Raw genomic sequence first — 21543 nt, forward strand, 5'->3', positions numbered from 1 at the left:
GAATGCTGTTTGGCACCAAAAAGAAAATGAGCCATCAAGCCATGAAAAAGACATGGAGGAAACTCAAATAAATGTGTATTATTATTAAGTCAAAAAAGCCAATCTGATGGGGCGCCTGGGTGGCTCAGTTGGTTAGGCGACTGCCTTCGGCTCAGGTCATGATCCTGGAGTCCCGGGATCGAGTCCCGCATCGGGCTCCCTGCTCGGCAGGGAGTCTGCTTCTCCCTCTGACCCCCCCCCTTCTCATGCTCTCTGTCTCTCATTCTCTCTCTCTCTCAAATAAATAAATAAAATCTTAAAAAAAAAAAAAAAAAGCTGTAAGGGAATGATAAATCCCAAGAAATAGAGCTCCTAGGCCAAGGGGCAAATACATTATTTCTTCTTTTTTCTTTTCATTTTTAAAAATAGATTTAATTTCTAGAGCAGTTTTAGGTTCACAGCCAAATTGAATAGAAAGTACAGAGATTTCCCATATCCTTCTGCCCCAACACATGCACAGCCTCCCCCATTGTGGACATCCCCTATCAGAGTGGTAAACTTGTTATCAGTGAACCTACATTGATGCATCATTGTTACCCACGGTTCATAGTTTACATTAGGGCTCACTCTTGTGTTGTACATTCTGGAGGTTTTGACAAATGTATAATGACACGTATTCACTGTTGTAATATCATACTGAAAAGTTTCCCTGCCCTAAAAATTCTCTGTGATCTGCCTATGCGTCTCTCCCAACCCCATAACTCTTGGCAACTACTGATCTTTTTACTGTCTCCATAGTTTTGTCTTTTCCAGAACTGTCATGTAGCTGGAGTGGTATAGTATGTGGTCTTTTCAGATTGGCTTTTTTTTTTTTTTTTAAGATTTTATTTATTTATTTGAGAGAGAGAGAGAGAATGCAAGCAGGGAGAGGGAGGCAGAGGGAGAGGGAGAAGCAGACTCCCCACTAAGCAAGGAGCCCTACACGAGACTCGATCCCAGGACCCTCGGACCATGAACCTGAGCTGAACGCTTAACGACTGAGCCACCCAGGCGCCCCGCCCTACACGAGACTCGGTCCCAGGACCCTCGGACCATGACCTGAGCTGAACGCTTAACGACTGAGCCACCCAGGTGCCCCTCCCCACAGCTTTTTAAAAAAAGTTTAAAAACCAAGAAACAGACTTTTAACTATAGATAACAAACTGGTAGCTACCGGGGGGCGGGGGGGATATGGGGGAAATAGGTGATGGAGATTAAGGAGTGCACTTATGATGAATACCGCGTGATTAAAATAAGAACTTAAGGGCGCCTGGGTGGCTCAGTTGGTTAAGCGACTGCCTTCGGCTCAGGTCATGATCCCAGGGTCCTGGGATCCAGTCCCGCATCGGGCTCCCGGCTCAGCAGGGAGCCTGCTTCTCCCTCTGACCCTCTCCCCTCTCATGCTGTTTCTCTCTCTCTCACTCTCTAATAAATAAATAAAATCTTTAAAAAAAATAAAAATAATAAAAAATAAATAAAAACTTAAAAAAATAATTAAGTTTAAAAAAGAAAGAAGAGCTGAAAGACTTCAAATATCCAGTTATGGAATGAGTAAGTAGTGGGGAGTGAAAGGTACGGCATAGGGAATAGAGTCAGTGGTACTGCCATGGTGTTGGATGGTGAGAGATGTATGGTGACAACCAAGACTTACACATTCTTTGAAAATAAAGAACGGCAAGAAGAAAAGGTTTCTTTTTTGCCCATATACCGTGGGCAAGGGAGTTGAGGGGGAAATGGTAGGTGTGCAAATGGAAAAAATTGTGTACCCCTGTCCGCATTCATACTATAATCACACTGTAATGCCTAACTGTGATTAGACTACTAGTCACGAACTGTGTGATTTACAAAGCTCCATAAACGGAAGCCTACTAAGCGGAACCTAACTCATGTCAGGACACTGCATTATGTTTACATCCTTACCCCTGAGCAGTTGAGCAAGTTCCCAATAATCCACACTCCATTCCTAGAGCTCTACTTAAGAAAAGACTAAAAACACAATAAAAACAAAAAACAAAAGAGGACAAAGCTCTAGGATTCAGTTTTTCACTATAGCTTCTTTTACAACAGCCAACAAGCAGAAACAACATAAATTTTCAATAGAAGATTAATAAACACATGGATCCACCCATGTGGTGTACATGGTTATTTAACAATGTGGGAAATGCTTAGGTCAGTATCAGGAAAACAATACAAACACATATACACACCTACATCATCTCACTTATATAAATATGCACACAAGAGGAAAAAAAGAGGACAGGGAAAAATCCCAAAACGTTTACAACAGTTATCTCTGGGTAATGGAATAATGTGTGAGCTGTTCCTTCTTTGTAAGTTCCTGTATCTTCTGAACTCTCAACAATATAGCAATGTTACTTCCATATTGGTTTTAAAAGTCTCAAGTTTTAAAGGCTAACATTAAAACTGCAAGTTTATTTTAGGCAATGCCATTGTTTAAAAATCAACTAACTTCTCATATTCTGCTCTTTTTTTTTTTTTTAAAGATTTTATTTATTTATTTGAGAGAGAGAATGAGAGAGAGCACATGAGAGGGGGGAGGGTCAGAGGGAGAAGCAGACTCCCCACCGAGCAGGGAGCCCGATGCGGGACTCGATCCAGGGACTCCAGGATCATGACCTGAGCCGAAGGCAGTCGCTTAACCAACTGAGCCACCCAGGCGCCCTATTCTGCTCTTTTCTTCTAGGTCTAGGAAAAATAAGAGAATATCAAAATTAAATTCTGACTCCACAGATGTCAACAGGTAATACAATCACGAAGGGCACTGATCGACTGTGAGCTGTAGGAACAGAAGATCACGGCAGAAATACAGAACACTGACAGCTAATGAGTTCTCCCAAAGAGAGGCACTCAGAGCACGAATCAGGGTGAAATCAGCAAACCTGGACATTGCTATTGGCTTCACCACTTATTATCTGTGTCAGTTTCACACACCTTTGAACTGTGGAATGCCATCTGTAAAATGGGGACAAAAATTTCCTCTTGGCTGACTGTGAAGAGTGAATGCATTTTAGTGCAGGGCTTGGCATAAAGATTCAACGAGTGCTCATGATTCTGCATATTCGGTTCTGGGCACCATCATTTCATATGGACAGTCTGACCCAACTGGAACATACCGGTAGTGCAAGAGAGAGATCCAAAAACCAAACCATCTGAAAAACACCTGAAACAACCAGGCAGGTTTAACTTGGACTGAGGGAAGCCTGAACATCTGAAAGACTTGTCAGAAAGCAAACCTATTTAGCAGAGTTCAGGAAAGTAAAGCTTTAAAAATTACAGGGAGGCAGATTTTCAGCTTTCTGTTAAAAAGAGTTATGTTCAAAAAAGGAATAGATTGCTTTTGTAAGTTAATGCCAGTACTCAAAGGGGAAATAAACACGCCAGAAATACTTAAAAGGTCTCTCCCAGCATAGTGAAGACATCAGAAATGCCAATACACTTCCTTTTGCTATTCTGTTCTTCATTATAAACTCATTAAGCAGCAGCCTGATAGAGGCAAAATTAAGATACTCTTAAAATCAGATTAGACTGAGATTATTTTATTACTGCTAAATTCAGCATTAAGAGTAGATGAATTTCCCGTGTTCCATGGAGGAGACTGTACAAAAAAAGAATCTTTCCTGATCAAAATTAAACCTGTTTCTTTACCATATGAGCTCTTTGCACCTTAAATGTGCTAACATGGATACTGAATATACAAGAGGAGAATATTTAATATGTATCCTCTCATGAAAACACACATTGGGAAATGCTGATCAAAGCCTAAAAATCTCAGCCTTTACTCACAGTTTCCTGATAACATTTACCACTGGTGGCTTTCCAAGACCTACCCTTTTTTAGAGCATTGATTCTTAACCTATTTTTGTCAAAGACCCCTTTGAAAATCCAGAAAAACAAACACATACACCAAAAAAAACCTTTGCATGTGATTTCTAAGTTCACAAATCCCCATAAATTCCATCCATGAACCCCCACTGAAAAATTCTCCAAAAGGAGATTTAGTTTTTCTTAAGTTATGAAGAAAATAAAAACTTTGAAAATGCCAAAGACTAAAATTAATTTTGCTGGTATCATCTGAGCAGAGCGAATATAAAAGCTGAAAAAGTGAACTCTGAATATACAAGTAATATTACTAATAGCTAAAGGACCCCTATCCCCTCAAAATAAGATTCAAAGTAGCTCAGAGTATTCATCCTAATACAACTTTAAACTCATAAAACAGAATCAATTCAACAGTTCTCCTTCTAGCTAGGCTGAAGCCTTACAGTATAAATAAAGCCTGTTTCCAATAACATACATCTGCCCTTTGTAACCCTTCAATTAGAAATTTATAAATCTATCAATTCCCAGCTGATGGAACTTTACACTGCATTATAATTTTCTTCCACTCTAAGCTTTTCCTCCTAGTAACTCCAGCATTTTGAAAAAAGTAGATTATGAAACCACTGGTTAAGAATCTTTAAGTCCTTATGACAGGCCACAGTAAAGAAATGCACATTTAATTTGAAAAAAAATGTAACGTGTATAGGGACTTTTAGCTACAAAAGTGACTTTAAAACTTTGCATTAAATAAGAAAGGAGGGAAATAAAAGTCCTTTAAAACTTACGTTTTGCTTCTGATAGATTCTGATTAGGTGACCAGACCAGCATGCCAAGATTGTCTCGTTCTTGACTGCGTCTTGCTAGTTTGGCTTGGGAGAAATAAAAAAGAACATTCTTATTATAATTTAACAGACATAATAAGCAATGAGTAACAGCACCATTCTGGTCTTTTATTCCTCACAATATGGTGACATTACCCACCTCTTACTAAAATCTGCCCCAGTGGAACCTGCACAATTACCATCATAGGGTGAGGGTGGCCTTGGAGTCTGCCAAAATGTATCTACTTCCAAGCCCTTTACTATTAACAGACAGGTTTATTATTCTCATTTGCTAGGTGAGGAAACGAAACAGGTCATTTACTAGAACGAGGAGGAGTCAGGACTGAACTCAGGCAGAATGGCTACAGTACGTTTAAGCACTATTTACTAGGATGCTCTGCTTTCAGACATGGGACATCCAAAAGGGAAGCTTCAAAGATTCTTTTAAAATATGTATACTTCATGTGTGCTTTGAATACCTTTACCCTTCTCTGCCAGAATAACTTTTTAGGGACTTGACAACAGGAATCCAAAGATTCTTTTAACAACTTTATTAAAGAACAACCACTGGGGCGCCTGGGTGGCTCAGTCGTTAAGCGTCTGCCTTCGGCTCAGGTCATGATCCCAGGGTCCTGGGATCAAGCCCCATATCGGGCTCCCTGCTCACTCCCTCTCCCACTCCCTCTGCTTGTGTTCCCCTCTCTCGCTATGTCTCTCTCTGTCAAATAAATAAATACAATCCTTAAAAAAAAAATTACAAAAAAAAAAGAATAACCATTAAAAATAATCTTAAAGCAAACTTTTATTTTTAAAGATTTATGAGAGAGAGAGCGTACACAAGCAGGGGGAGCAGCAGGCGGAGTTGGAGAAGCAGGCTTCCTGCTGGGCAGACAGCCCGACGTGAGGTTCTGAGGTTCGATCCCAGGACCCGGGGATCATGACCTGAGCTGAAGGCAGGAGTTTAACTGACTGAGCCACCCAGGAGCCCCTGAAAGCAAACTTCTTAAATGCATTCAAATTCTTAAAAACCTATGATACAAAATAGTAGGCCAAGGTTTACAAGTGGCATGTGTTGAGCTGACATGTATAACTGGATTAACCACAAACAACAGTCATATACTACACATCAGAGACATTTAAATGTTATCTTCAAAAGGTACAAAGGATTCAAGACATAAGAGGCTCACTAACACGCCTTTTACACTGGTTAGGCCCAAACTCACCCATTCCAAACTTCCAAAGGTATTCTTTCTTACCTTTGTTTTTTCTTTTTCCTTTTTTTAAGATTTTATTTATTTGAAAGAGAGCGAGCAAGAGCGCGCGTGTGAGAGAGAGCATGCCCGCACGTGCTCCTGAGCAGGTAGAAGGGGAGAGGCAGAGGCAGAGGGAGAAGCAGACTCTCAGCTGAGCAGGGAGCCTGACGCAGGGCTCGATCCCAGGACCCTGGGATCATGATCTGAGCCAAAGGCTCATAAAACCTGGTTTAAGAATTCCTGCTTCTATGAAACCGCCATATCTATCAATGTGTTCTAGGTTTTACAAAGAAAGAGATTTTTGGCAAAATCTAGGGGGCAGTTACTTTAAGGAAAAATAATGGGATGGTGGAAGGGAAAGACCCACAGTGTGAACACGATGAATCTGGCAAGGTGGGAATGGGGTGTAAACGATGGAGAGACAGGAATAGGAAATAATTCTGACTTTCAGAAAAATGTTACTGCTACACATAATGTAAAAATAAAATAAAATCAACAAAGATGTATGTGGGGAGAACCCCACACGATATACAACCTTGCTGTATTTCAAATTAAAACTCAAAAGTCAACGGGGCGCCTGGGTGGCTCAGTCGTTAAGCGTCTGTATTCCAGCTCAGGTCATGATCCCAGGGTCCTGGGATGGAGCCCCGCATTGGGCTCCCTGCTCCGCGGGAAGCCTGCTTCTCCCTCTCCCGCTCCCCCTGCTTGTGTTCCCTCTCTCGCTGTCTCTCTCTCTCTCTCTGTCAAATAAATAAATAAATAAATCTTAAAAAAAAAAAAATCAAAAGTCAAAACAGAAATAAAGGGAATACACATTGAAAAGGCAGAATTAAAAATGTCTTATTCACAGACAACATGATCATCTGTGTAGAAAATGAACAAAAAGTTACTAGAACAAATGAGTTTAACGAAGTTGCAGGAAACAAGATCAGTAGTAAAAAAAGGAAAAGTAAAAACCAAAATAGTTAATAAAAATCAAAATTAAAGAATACCTCTTTCAGGAGTTAATATAGTTAATAAAAGTTAATAAAAATCAAAACTAAAGAATATCCCTTTTATATCCCTATTCCCTTTAGGGATCTGAAAAACATTCTGAAAGTCATACAGGAGCACAAAGTACCTAAACAGCCAAAATAACTTTGAAAAGGAACAAAACTGGAAGATCTACCTGAATCAAAACTAGTTATAAAGATTCAGTAATCAAGACAGTGTTGTACTGGCATACAGGGAAATAAATTAATATAATGGAGTCCAAAAACAGAACCACACATACAGCATCAACTGATTATCGACAAAGGCGCAAAGGCAAAATTCAATGGAGAAAAAGAATCTTTTTAACAAATGATGCTGGAACAAATGGATACTCATATTTAAAAAAGTTAACATGGGTCCATATTTTACATATACAAGTATATAAAAATTAACTCAAAACTGATGATAGAACTAAATGTAAAACCAGAAGTTAAGAAACTGCTAGAGGAAAACATGAAAAAACCTTTTTTGGGGCACCTGAGGAGCTCATTGGTTAAGCATCTGACTCCTGACTTCCACTCAGGTCATGATCTTAGGGTCCTGAGATCAAGCCCTGTGTGGGGCTCCTCGCTCAGCAGGGGACCTGCCTGAGATTCTCTCTCTCCTCTGCCACTCCCCCTGCTCACGCACATGTGCTCTCTAATATAAATAAATAAATTAAAAAAAAAAAAAGACCTTTTTGGGGCACCTGGGTGGCTCAGTTGGTTAAGCATCTACCTTTGGCTTGGGTCATGATCTCAGGCTCCTGGGAACGAGCCCCGCATCGGGCTCCCTGACCTTTGGGGAGCCTGCTTCTCCCTCTCCCTGCTTGTTCACTCTGTCAAATAAATAAAATCTTTAAAAAAAATAATAAATAAATGCATAAAGTTTTAAAAAGACCTTTTTGAACTTAGGTGGAAAAAGATCTTACACAAAACACCAAAAGCACAATCCATAAAAGAAAAAAATCCACAAACTGGACTTCATCCAAAGTAAGAACTTCCGCTCTTCAAACAACCCTTTTAAGGAAACAAAAAGCCAAGCCAAAGCCTGAGAAATTACAAATCATATATCTGATAAAGCCAGAATCTATAAAGAACCCTCAAAACTCAACATTAAGAAATAATGATACTGTTAAAAAAAAAAAATTGGGCAAAAAATTTGAATAAACATGCCTCCAAAGAAGGCATAAGAACAGCAAATAAGTACATGGAATAGAAAACTATGCAAATTAGTCAATCTAGAAAGGCAAATTAAAAACATCCAAGATTTCAAAACAAACCTATTAAGAGTATAAAATTAAGAAGACAGACAATATCAAGGTTTGGCAATAATGTGGAGGAACTAGAACTCTAGCGCACTGCTGGTTGGAATGTAAAATGGTACCACCGCTTTGGGGGGGAAAGTCTAGCAATTTCCTAAAATTGTGACATACCACTCAATGGAGTAATTTTTCTTGGCAACTTTTCTCTTAAAAAAAAAAATGAACTATTTAAACATACGAATGAATCTCAAAGTAATTATGCTGAGTGAAAGAGTTACAAATAAAGGGGGGGTTAGAAAGAACTCTGTAGTGCTGGACAGGATTGGATGTTAACAGTACAAACTCATAGTTTTCAATGTCCACTGAGAGGGTCTTGCTGCAACCCAGCAATAATGTGCACATCTAGCTCCCAGATCTTGATTCTAAATACCATTCTCTTATAAAAGAAACTAGGTCTCCTTGGAGAAATGGTTGATTCCAGGACTAGGACAGGAAATGGACAAGAGGACCCTAGAACATCTTGTTATGCCAGAAGGTAAGAAGTGTTCAAAGAATGATGGGATATGTCTCCCCCTGGCCAAATCTACGACATAAGCAAAAACTTAAATGACAGCAATAAAATAACAATCTGCGAGTCCACACTGATATAAAACAAAAGGATAGATAGATCGAGTAAAAGGGGAGGCCAGAATTGTCAGGTCAAAGTTGGAAGTTGCACACAACTCTAAGTCAAGTCTTACTGTATAAAGGAACAGTAATCAAGACAGTGTGGTATTGGCAAAAAAACATACACACATCAACGGAACAGGAGGCAGTTCAGAAACACTCATATAAATATGGTCAAATGATTTGTGATCGGGTGCAAAACCAATTCAATGGAGAAAGCATTCAATTCCATACCCTTTTAATAAAGGGGATTTTCACAATTGGATCTCCATATGCAAAAAGAAAAGAAGAGAAAAGAAAAGGTGAACCCCGAACTATACCTCAACACCTTATAAAAATTTTATTCAAAATGAATCTCATAGATAAAAGTAAAACCTAACAGTAAATTTTTTTTAAAAAAAAATGAGAAAATCTGGCGCCTGGGTGGCTCAGTTCGTTGAGCATCTGCCTTCAGCTCAGGTCATGATCTAAGGGTCCTGAGTCAGGCTCCGTGCTCAGCAGAGAGCCTGCTTCTCCCTCTCCTGCCTGCTGTTCAGCCTACTTGTGATCCCTCTCTCTGTCAAATAAATAAAATTAATTAAATAAAAAATAAATAAATAAATAAAAAATGAGAAAATCTTCGTGAACTTGGCTTAGGAAGAGTTCTTAGATATGACACCTGAAGTGTAATCTATAAAAGTTTAAAAATGGGGCACCTGGGTGGCTCAGTCAGGTAATCGTCTGCCTTCCGCTCAGGTCACGATCCTGGAGTCCTGGGATTGAGGCCCACATCGAAGGGAGTCGGCTTGTCCCGCTCCCTCTGCCCCTGCCCACTGCCCTTCCCACCCGCTTGTGATTTCTCTTTTTCAAAAAAAATAAAATCTTTTTTAAAAAAAATTTACGGGTGCCTGGGTGGCTCAGTCGTTAAGCCTCTGTCTTCGGCTCAGGTCATGATCCCAGGGTCCTGGGATCAAGCCCCGCATCGGGCTCCTGCTCAGCGGGAAGCCTGCTTCTCCCTCTCCCACTCCCCCTGCTTGTATTCCCTCTCTTGCTATCTCTCTCTGTAAAAAAAAATCTTTACAAAAATAAAAATAAAAAAATAAAAAAGTTTAAAATGGTAAACTGGGCTTAATCAAAACCTTGAAACTTACGCTCTGCAAAAGGAATCGTTAAGAATCCCTTGCAGACTGTGAGAAAACATTTGCAAATCACGTATCTGACAAAGGACTTGTTACCAGAATGTATATAAAGAACTTCAAAAATGCAGTAAGAAAATGACCCAATTTTTAAAAAATGGGCAAAAGATCTGAACTACTTCACCAGAGGAAAATATACAGATGGCATGTAAGCACATGAAAAAATGCCCAAGATCATTAGCCATTAGGGAAATGCAAATTAAAGCCATAATGAGAATTCAACACATACTATTAGAATGTCTAAAATAAAAGAAATAGGGGCACCTGGGTGGCTCAGTCAGTTAAGTGTCTGACTCTTGATTTCAGCTCAGGTCATGATCTCAGGATTGTGACATCCATCCCCATGTTGGCGTGGAGCCCACTTAAGATTCTCTCTCTCCCTCTGTCCTCCCCCCCCAACCTCCAGCTATAGCACGCGCTCTCTTTCTGTCTCTTTCTGAAAGATAAAGAAAAAAGAAATGGACAATACCAAGCACTGGCAATAATGAGGAGTATCTGAAACTTTCATAAAGTGCTAATATAAATGCCAAATAAAATGATAAAAGTCACTCAGGAAAAGTTCTATAGTTTTTTTTAAAGATTCAACATTTAACAAATGACTAACCCAATAATTACACTCTTAGATATATATACCCTATAGAACTGACATGTTCACAATAAAACCTACACAAAATATTTACAGCAGCTTTATTCACAATCACTGAAAACCGGGAGGGAAAAAAACCCAAATGCCCTTCAAAGAGTAAATGGACAAACTGTAGAGCACCCATATGCTGGAATACTACACAGCAATAAAAATAAACTACTGATACATGGCCATATCTCCAATGCATCATACTCAGCAAAAGAAGTAAGTCTCCAAAGGTTACATATTATATGATTCCATTTATATGACATTCTGGGAAAGGTGAAACTATAATGATAGGAAAAAGATCAATGTTTCAGGGGTTAGAAGTAGGAGGAAGGCTAAGAACCATACAAGGTAATTTTTTGAAGAGATGAAACTGTTCTGTATCCCAACTGTGGGTGGTGGTTGTATGGAACTATGCTTATTTTAACACTCACAAATATGTACACCAAAAACTAGTCCATTTTGCTGTGTGTGAATTGAAGAATACAAATATGATGAAAACAAAGCAATGTCATTAATTTCTGGATTGATACTGATGTCTTCTGAGGGTGCTAACTCTAAAGCTGCTCTCTTTGTTTAAAGTCGATTGCCAAGTGTTATAAACCTTAAAAAATAAACCCAGACCTGATGGAAGTAGAAGGATTACAAAGAAATTGAAATTACCAACTTCCATGAAGGGGGAGAAGAAAGAATTCACTAGTGAGAATGTACCTTTGCATAACTACTTTAGAAAGTTGGCAGCATATGATAAAGTTGAAGTATGGATACCCTGCAAACCAACAATCCATTTCTAGATATAAAATATATACAATAGCAATGTTTTTCAAATTACAGGTCAGACCTATGAAGTTAATTTACCGGGACCTAATCAGCATTTTTTTTTTTTAATTAAGAATAGAAAGCATCAGCATATTGCTTCATTAAGTATGTATATAAGCTATTGGTGAAAATTTACACACACACACACACACACACACCCCACTGGGAGAACCATGACTGATATGACTGTTACCAGATGCTTGTTTATGGTTCTAAAATACAGGAAAAATTTAAAGGTCTATCAACAGGAATTGGCTAAATCATAGTATATGCAGTCAAAGGAATTAAATACAGAATATAAAATTGATCAGATGTACAGATATCAACAGTTTTGATTCCAAAAAGTTAAAGGGGATTAACAAAATCAAAGTTGGTCTTGAGAAAAAGCTAATAGACTAATCTCTGCAGAATTTGAGGAGATACAAATAATTTTAATCCAAAAAGTGGATATAATTCCAAATACATTAGAAATAAAGGGAAAAAAAATTACAAACAATACTGCCCAAACTTGAGAATTAAAGCAAAAGGATTTTTTGTGCGACATTATATATGCGTTATCCTCTTTTCTCTTGTAGTGGCTTAGGACTAGGAGCAACTGTTAAAAAGGCACTGCTCTAGGGGTGCCTGGGTGGCTCAGATGGTTGGGCGTCTGCCTTCGGCTCGGGTCGTGATCCCGGGGTCCTGGGATCGAGCCCCACATCGGGCTCCTGGCTCGGCGGGGAGCCTGCTTCTCCCTCTCCCTCTGCCTCTCTCCCTGCTCGTGCTCTCTCTCTCTCTCTGTATCTCTGTGTCTCAAGTGAATAAATGAAATCTTAAAAAAAAAAAAAAAAAGGCACTGCTCTAGGGGTGCCCGGTCTCCCTCTGCCTGCCACTCCCCGCTTGTGCTCACTTGCACTCTCTCTCTCTGACAAGTAAATAAAATCTTTAAAAAACTTAATTAAATAAAATTTTAAAAATTGGTAATTTCAGGGCGCCTGGGTGGCTCAGTTGGTTAAGCGACTGCCTTCGGCTCAGGTCATGATCCTGGAGTCCCTGGATCGAGTCCCGCATCGGGCTCCCTGCTCAGCAGGGAGTCTGCTTCTCCCTCTGACCCTACCCCCCTCTCATGTGCTCTCTCTCTCTCTCAAATAAATAAATAAAATCTTTAAAAAAAAAAAATTGGTAATTTCTGGGGGCACCTGGGTGGTGTAGTTGGTTAAGCACTGACTCTTGATTTCTGCTCAGGCCATGATCTCAGGGTCGTGAAACTGAGCCCTGCACTGGGGTCTACACTCAGCACGGAGCCTCCTTGTCCCTCTCCCTCTGCTCCCCACCCCAACACAGCTCGTGCACTCTCTTTTTTTTTTTTAAGATTTTATTTATTTGAGAGAGAGAGAATGAGAGAGAGAGAGAGCACAAGAGTGGGGAGGGTCAGAGGGAGAAGCAGACTCCCTGCTGTGTAGCGAGCCCGATGTGGGACTCGATCCCAGGACTCCAGGATCATGACCTGAGCTGAAGGCAGTCACTTAACCAACTGAGCCACCCAGGCGCCCTCTACCTCTTAAAGTCTTTTTTAAAAAAAACTGATAGATCCATGGGCGCCTGGGTGGCTCAATCAGTTAAGCAACTGCCTTCAGCTCAGATCATGATCTCAGGGTCCTGGGATCGAGCCCTGTGTCAGGCTCTCTGCTCAGTGCGGAGTCTGCTTCTCCCTCTCCCTCTGCCACTCCCCCTGCTTGTACTCTCTCTCTCAAATAAAATCTTTTTGATAAATAAATAAATAAATAAATAATAAATTGGTAGATTCTTATTCTTAAATTTACCAACTGGCCGTCCATACTTTTACTATATCCTGTGAAGCTATGTATCCATAAACTTAACCTGGGTGTTAAATTTAGGTTATGAATCAAAAATCATTTTGTGACTCCGAATTTTTGGCTTCTTATTTTGGGCATTCTGAAGGAAATGTAAATCAATCTGAACGGCATTACCAGTATAATATTATTACTACTGTTATAAACTAACATGTGTACTTAACTATGTAGCAAGTACTATGCACTTTTACCTGTGTTAGCTCATTTAATCTTCCTAACAACCCTCTGAAGCACTATTCCCATTTTACAGATTGGAAAATTAAGGCATAGAGAGAGGAAGTAAACTGCCCAAGATCTCACCCATGAGCAGCAGATTCCAGAACCCATTATGTTAACTGTTATATACAAGGCCTACATTTTAGAGACACCGTAAGTTATCAGAAGTAGAAAGAGATCAAAAGCTAAAGCACATTTTTCCACCTCACAATATTATCCCATTAATTACTTCAACATTTAAGAATTCTCAAATGAGGGGCACCTGGGTGGCTCAGTCATTAAGCATCTGCCTTTGGCTCAGGTCGTGATCCCAGGGTCCTGGGATCGAGCCCCGCATCGGGCTCCCTGCTCCGCGGGGAAGCCTGCTTCTCCCTCTCCTCCTCCCCCTGCTTGTGTTCCCTCTCTCACTATGTCTCTCTCTGTCAAATAAATAAATAAAATCTTAAAAAAAAAAAAAAAAAAAGAATTCTCAAATGACAAGTCTGTCCTCTATAAATCAAAGAACTCAGAAACAATTTTGGTATCTAAATACTTCTATCTTCCTACAATCAAATTATACACGTCTTTGTCTGGTTCTCCTCCAGGCTCTTCTTTTTTAAAATGCTAAAAGGTTAAGTTGGAATAAATAAGTGCATAATTTTTTATCATGAGCTCTCTGGAATTAAAGGCTACAGTAAACAGAAATATTATAAAGCCCTTAATAGGGTGCCTGGGTGGCTCAGTTGGTTAAGCATCTGCCTTCAGCCCAGGTCATGATCCCAGGGTCCTGGGCTCAAGTCCCACATCAGGCTCCCTGCTCAGCTGGGAGTTTGCTTCTCCCTCTCCCTCTGCCCCTCCCCCCTGCTCCTTCTCTCTCTCTCAAATAAATAAGATCTTAAAAAAAAGGGTGATGCGGGGCGCCTGGGTGGCTCAGTTGGTTAAGCGACTGCCTTCGGCTCAGGTCATGATCCTGGAGTCCTGGGATCGAGTCCCACATAGGGCTCCCTGCTCGGCAGGGGGTCTGCTTCTCTTTCTGACCCTCTTCCCTCTCGTGCTCTCTGTCTCTCATTCTCTCTCTCTCAAATAAATAAATAAAATCTTTAAAAAAAAAAAAAAGGGTGATGCAATCGCATTTCTATTAAAAAAATTTTTTTAAAAGCCCTTAAAAACGCAAACTTCAGGGTGCCTGGGTAGCTCAGTCGGTTAAGCATCTGCCTTCAGCTCAGGCTATGATTCCAGGATCCTGGGATTGAGTCCGGCATTGAGCCCCGCCCCGCGTAAGGCTCTCTGCTCAGCAGGGAGCCTGCTTCTCCCTCTCCCTATCCCCCTGTTTGTGAGCACACAGGCTCTCTCCCCTCCCCTAAATAAATAAATAAATTCTTAAAAAAAACAAAAACAAAAAACACTTCAAACTTTATCCAAGTGCTCCTGAATTTGAAAGAAACCTGACATACCCTATCTCCGCCAGGTGATGAAAGTCAACATCAATATTTGGTAAGTCATGCTGATAGTAGGTACCCCTGCAAGTCATCTTGAACCTCTTCTCCCCCACTTCCTGCCAGGTCCCTAACCCCAACCTACTGAACCCCTCAATTGTACCTCCTCAACTTTTCTCAAATCACTCTCTTTCCAACCCCACTGCCACTGTCTTAAGTTGAGGTCTTCATCTTTTCTGACCTTATCTGGAACTCTCCAGGCTAACCAAGACCCCACACATGAACCTATCCTCAACGTCAGTCTCTCCACTCTGGCTAAAGCAATCTTTCTGACTCACAATTCCGATTAAATCACTTCTGATGTTTAAAATCCTTCCACAGAGAGAGATCATAACCCTCCCCTCCTTAAGTGTGGAATGCACATAGTATCTTCCTCAAAAGAAGATGTTACAGAAAGGAGGATGGGCAGGGGGGAAGGGAGTGATTAACCTCACAGTGGAGATACCTGACAAATCAGCCAGGCGATGAAAGCCAACATCGACAGAGACTAAGCCATGTTACTAGTATGTGCCCTTGACATGTGATAGGAAAGGCACATTACATCTGGGGTCTTCCTCCCAATACCTTCGGTCTAACCATTAGAAGAACATAGACAAATCCCAACTGAAGAACATTTTTTTAAGATTCCTGACTAGTATTCCTCAAAACTGCCAAAGTCATCAAACACAAGGAAAGTCTTTAAGACAGTGTCACAGCCAAGAGAGCCTAAGGAGACATGGCCACTAAATGGAATGTCGTGTCCTGGATGGGATCCTGGACCAGGAGAAGGGCATTAGGTAAAAATTAAGGCAATCTGAATAAATTATGATTTTGGATAATAATAACGAATCAATATTGGTTCATTAATTGTAACAAATGTACCATACTAATGTAAGATATTAATAACAGGGGAAACAGGGAGTGGGATATACAGGAATTTTCTTTGTAACTTCTGTAAATCTAAAACTACTCTAAAATAAATTTACTTTGAAAACAAATCCTCCCAGAGCTTCCCCATTGTCTTTAGGATAAAGCCGTAACATTCTAAGGCCCTACACAATCTGGCCAGCCTTTCTAACCTTATGTCCCATTCTCATGACTCATCTATCCCACACAGGGTAATTCTACTGCTGTGCCTTTTTACTTTCCCACATCTTTCTTCATACATTTCCTTCTCACTGCAATGCCCCTCGCTATCTTTTCCCACCAGCTGACTCTCATTACTCTTTCAAGATAGCCCAAGGATTAGCATCTTTGGAAAGTCTAACTCTCCCAGGCCAGGTGAGCAGTCCACCCCTCCTCAATACTCCCATAACACTCTCACAGCTTAAAGTCTGATCATTCATGGTTTGCATGAAGACACACTGCAGGGTGCCTGACTGGCTCAATCAGTGGAGCCTATGACTCTTTTTTTTTTTTTTTAAAGATTTTATTTATTTATTTGACAGAGAGATAGAAGAGCACAAGCAGAGGGAGTGGCAGAGGGAGAGGGAGAAGCAGGCTCTGCACTGAGCAGGGAACCCGATGCGGGACTCGATCCCAGGACCCAGAGATCATGACCTGAGCCGAAGGCAGACGCTTAACCATCTGAGCCACCCAGGCGCCCGGAGCCTATGACTCTTGATCTTGGGGTTGTGAGTTCAAACCCCATGCTGGGTGTAGAGATTACTTAAAAGTTAAAAACCTTCAAAGAAAAAAAGAGGAAAAACAAAGACACATTGCTGCTGGGCAAAGAAAAGGGGCTCTGTAAGTTAAGACTCAATTATTATTGATAGTGATTATTGTGAGTGACTTTGGGATCAATTAGATCTCATTATTATTAACTCTTACTATGTGCCAGTAACTGAGCTAATAAAGCATCTTACATTTCTGTGTCACAAAATACACAAAACAACCTTATGAGGTAAGAAATGTTCTATCTCTGTTTGAAAACAGGGGTTAAGTGACTTGCATTCAAGCCCAACACTGGCCAGGATCTGAGCTCACCATCTGAGACTAAGTCCCACGCAGGGTCTGAATCCTATCTTAACCACCTTGTCCCTGAGGGATGCGCAACAGTTTCACGGACCCCTGCTGAAAAATGGAGAATGCTTTCCTTGTGTCCAGGTTTCTATGAGCATTAAAAGGGGCACATATTAGTAAGTTCCTGGTACCTACTTAATAACGATTGTCCTCTTCTGTCTCCCCTATTAGACAGGTCCTTGAGACCTGTGTATCTTCACTGTCTGACACATTCAAGGTGCTTCATAAAAGATGAGTAAGTTAAAATGCATAAAGTAACAAGTTAGGTGGCCAGCTCATGGAAAGCTTTAGAAAGGGAGCAGTACATATTCTAATCCGGATCACCCCAGCAGTCCAGAATGATGACAAGGGTGGGAGCCAACAGGCTGAGCAGCACAAACTCTATCCCCACAGACAGGCTATTTCAAACATACCATGATTCACAATATTCCAAGCTGACCTCAGAATTAGTTGTATCAGTGTCCGGTAACCTGAGTCCAGCCAATGCCTCACCTACGTCCCTCTCCTGATTCCCAAGAAGGAAGTGAGATTCTAACCAAATGCCACTGAGGTAAACTGCTTATACTAGCAACTGGATTTCTGGACTCCATTTATTTTCTTCTCATTCCCCTGACCTACAGATGCCTTGGACTCAGACTCAGTCTTCTCTAGAGAAAATACAAATATGTTTCTTCAATGCTATCAATTTAATTGACTCAACCTTTAACACCAATGTAGTTTCACCACATATAAACCTTAAACCAAAACAAACAGGGACAAAATACTTCCGAGACACGAGTGGCGGCACAGTGTTGACCCCATGTGCTTTCTCCCAGTGCTTTTTTTTTTTTTTTAAAGATTTTATTTATTTGATAGAGAGAGACACAGCGAGAGAGGGAACACAAGCAGGGGGAGGGGGAGGGAGAAGCAGGCTTCCCGTGGAGCAGGGAGCCCGATGTGGGGCTCAATCCCAGGACCCTGGGATCATGACCTGAGCCGAAGGCAGACGCTTAACGACTGAGCCACCCAGGCGCCCCTCACCCAGTGCTTTTAACACTACGCCACCAGCGACGTCACCAAAGCACACTCCTCCGCACAGGCAAGAAAGACTATACTGGTGCTTCGGCACCAGGTACTCCTACAGGGAAAAGCCTCAAGCCACAGTCCGATTAATGGGGATGCACCACCATCTTAGGGGTGGCTCACCCCAGAACACAACATTCCCAATATCCTCACCATTTCCCCACAGTCCAGCAAAAACGTCAACTACTTGAACTGCCAGCTGAGGACATAGCTTTTGAATTCACACACGTTCTAAGAACTTCCTTATGAAGAGCTGAGATAGGAAAAAGAGAACACGGAATTCTTTCCAAAAGTTTGGCAGAGCAGGATGTTAGAAATGGGTACAGATAAAGTAGCCACCAAAAATGTTGACAGATGTGTGCTGTCAATTAGTTTAGGCTTTCTGAAGGGCAGTTTGGCAATGTTTACCAAAGGCTCTACTAATTTATCCTAAAACAAAAGATCCATCTACAAAGCTGTTCATCAAGTGCTGCTAAAAAGGCAATAAACTGGCAATAGCTCAGGAAGCCTGGGTGGCTCAGTCAGTGTAAGTGTCTGCCTTCGATTTAGGCTAGGGTCCTGGGATCGAGTCCCGCATGGGGCTCCTTGCTCAGCAGAGAGCCTGCTTCTCCTCTGTCTGCCACTCCCCCCGGCTTGTGCTCTCTCTTCTCTCTGACAAATAAAATCTTTAAAAAATAAATAAATAAATTGGCAACAGCTCAAATGTCCAACAACAGAGACTTAAAGTTTTGTACAACAATACAGTGGAAACTACGCACACATTAAAAGTTGTAGAAGTACACTTAACTTGGGGAAACAGTAAAGCAAAACAGCAGACTATGAAGAAGCACCTTACAGAATCATCCGATACAACTCATGTCCAACTGAAACCATGTTTCTATAAACAGAACTAGGTAAGTTAGAGGGGCCTCCCCGGGCTCCAGCAACACCTGTGCTCACCCCTAAGGAGAGGAGCTACTGTCCACGGAGCTGCTCTCTACCAGTGCTTGTCCCAAAGCTTAATACTTAACAAATACAAATTACACTGTTGACTAAATTTTTCTTAGGAAAAACACTATTTTCTTCTCTCTTTAACCTTAAGAGGTTAGGAGATGCTGAGAGTATAAAGCTACTGATGTAGTTTAATGAAAGAAGGAATGAATATCCAATCTTTTGGTGCAATAAAAAATAGCACTATGGGTCAGATATTTTTTAACTTACTTATTACTGACTTTTCTACAATTAATCCAGATTTGTGAGAATTTTATTAGATTCCAGCCTCCACAGTCTTTCCTTACAGTGCCATATCCCTCTAAAAAACTGTTGAGCATTTCTGGTCCCACAGTCTAAAATGCCCTGTTAGAAGCATGACAAATGTACAGTAGGCATAATTTCTGAATATATTGACACTAACCTAATCAGACCCAAGAGCAGTGTTCAAACAAGCTGGGCTCCAGAAAGCACAGAACCAAATTAAAAATAAGACTCTTTGCTGTGTTTTTCAACAGCAAGTAGGGAATTCCTTCCTTTTTGACATATAATGATATAATGGACTTTTTTGGGGGATACCATCTCATTCTTGTGACCAATGATCTATATTGTATATGTAGTCTGAAGCTACAACTATTACTATTCTAATTCAAACAATAACACTTATATAAAAATAAACATTATAACCCCAGAACTCAGCAATATCACAATATACAATATTACTGGTGGTTCTCTTTTAAAAACAAATCTGAGCCAACTTAAGATTGTAATTTATGCAAGTCAAACCATATTAAGGAAACTTTATCCTTTTTTTTTTTTTTAAAGATTTTATTTATTTATTTGACAGAGAAAGAGAGAGAGAGCACAAGCACGGGGAGCGGCAGGCGGAGGGAGAGGGAGAAGCAGGCTCCGTGCCAAGCAGGAAGCCCATTGTGGGGCTCGATCCCAGGACCCTGGGATCATGACCTGAGCAGAAAGGCAGACGTTTAACCAACTGAGCAACCCAAGCATCCTGAAACTTTGGTCCTTAATATTATACTTGAAGATGAAAACCGTCGTACAATTTCTTCATAGCATACTAATCTGGTAATAACACTTTAACAGGGGCGCCTGGGTGGCTCAGTTGGTTAAGCGACTGCCTTCGGCTCAGGTCATGATCCTGGAGTCCCGGGATCGAGTTCCGCATCAGGCTCCCTGCTCTGCAGGGAGTCTGCTTCTCCCTCTGACCCTCCTCCCTCTCATGCTCTCTGTCTCTCATTCTCTCTCTCTCAAATAAATAAATAAAATCTTTAAAAAAAAAAAAAAAACGCTTTAACAATGGCAGAAACCCAGTTGCTGTCAATTTATTAGCAGTCACAGAAAAGGTACATCTCTTTTCCCCTTAATTTAGAACAGACTGAAAAGTTAATTTTATTACACAAGGTATGAAAAGAAACTTAATTTTTGCCCAAAAAACCTATGCAAAAGTATCTTCAAATTTCTGTATTTGTTAAGAAAATCACTTACAAATCACAACAAATATCACTTACCTTGTACATCAAATTCTTAGAGCTATTTTATTAAAAAGCAGCAAAATGTTCACATTCAGCAGAGCACATAAACCGTACTAACTTTGGCTCATATCTACAGTGAACCTACTAAGAGGAATTGGTTAAACAGAGGAGCTCAGAGCTCAAACCACCATGGGTTAGAAAACAATCACAGGGGGCGCCTGGGTGGCTCAGTTGGTTAAGCGACTGCCTTCGGCTCAGGTAATGATCCTGGAGTCCCTGGATAGAGTCCCGCACCGGGCTCCCTGCTCAGCAGGGAGTCTGCTTCTCTCTCTGACCCTCCCCCCCTCTCATGTGCTCTCTCTCTCTCAAATAAATAAATAAAATCTTAGGAAAAAAAAAGAAAGAAAGAAAAAGAAAACAATCACAGGTTAGAGTTCCAGTTCTGCACTTAGAAAGTTTAAGACACTGGAAGTTTCTTATAAGGAAGCCTTTATCTTCTTATATGGAAAAGGCAGTTAAAAAGAATCTCCACCTCACAGTCAAAGAATTAAATGAGACAATACATGTAAGGATCTTGGCTAAATGCCTTGGCTCACCTTGAGTACTCTACTTACCAAATAATTGATTACTCTTATTATTAAAGCCAACTGCTGGGAGTAAAACAAGCAAAAACAAAACAACACAACAAACCTAAAAATAACTGAACATAACTTCCCTCATGCTTCTTGGCTATGGCTATCTTCTCCTACATTTCCAAACACTGGTCTAGGCCCTAAGTTCCTTGTTCAGGTTGTAGTAACATCCTTACCAAACTTTGAGATTCCTCTCCTTGCTTCCAAATCCAAATCTATTCCATAAACAGCAGCAAGAAATATTTCCCCTCTACTGTCCATGTGATAGTACTTCACATTACTTTGCAAGAATGTCTCCAAAATTCATGCAAGCTCAGAAACTGACTCAGAATATTAAAGCTACA

At 40.6% G+C, this 21543-nt stretch overlaps 2 protein-coding genes across 2 annotated transcripts in view; one reads left to right on the top strand and one right to left on the bottom strand.

The window, feature by feature from the left end:
• Positions 1 to 21543, bottom strand: part of RCOR1 (REST corepressor 1) — a 113763-nt gene that overhangs the window by 37679 nt on the left and 54541 nt on the right. Inside the window, exon 4 of the mRNA XM_044917828.1 lies at positions 4644 to 4727. Coding sequence (XP_044773763.1) covers positions 4644 to 4727 — 84 coding nt within the window. The remainder of the gene's footprint in view (positions 1 to 4643; positions 4728 to 21543) is intronic.
• The window catches only part of LOC110571764 (60S ribosomal protein L32-like), a 29555-nt gene continuing 14323 nt past the window's right edge, over positions 6312 to 21543 (top strand). The window contains exon 1 of the mRNA XM_044918405.1: positions 6312 to 6325. Coding sequence (XP_044774340.1) covers positions 6312 to 6325 — 14 coding nt within the window. The remainder of the gene's footprint in view (positions 6326 to 21543) is intronic.

Source organism: Neomonachus schauinslandi, chromosome 9 (assembly GCF_002201575.2).
Source record: "Neomonachus schauinslandi chromosome 9, ASM220157v2, whole genome shotgun sequence".
Taxonomy (NCBI): Eukaryota; Metazoa; Chordata; class Mammalia; order Carnivora; family Phocidae; genus Neomonachus; species Neomonachus schauinslandi.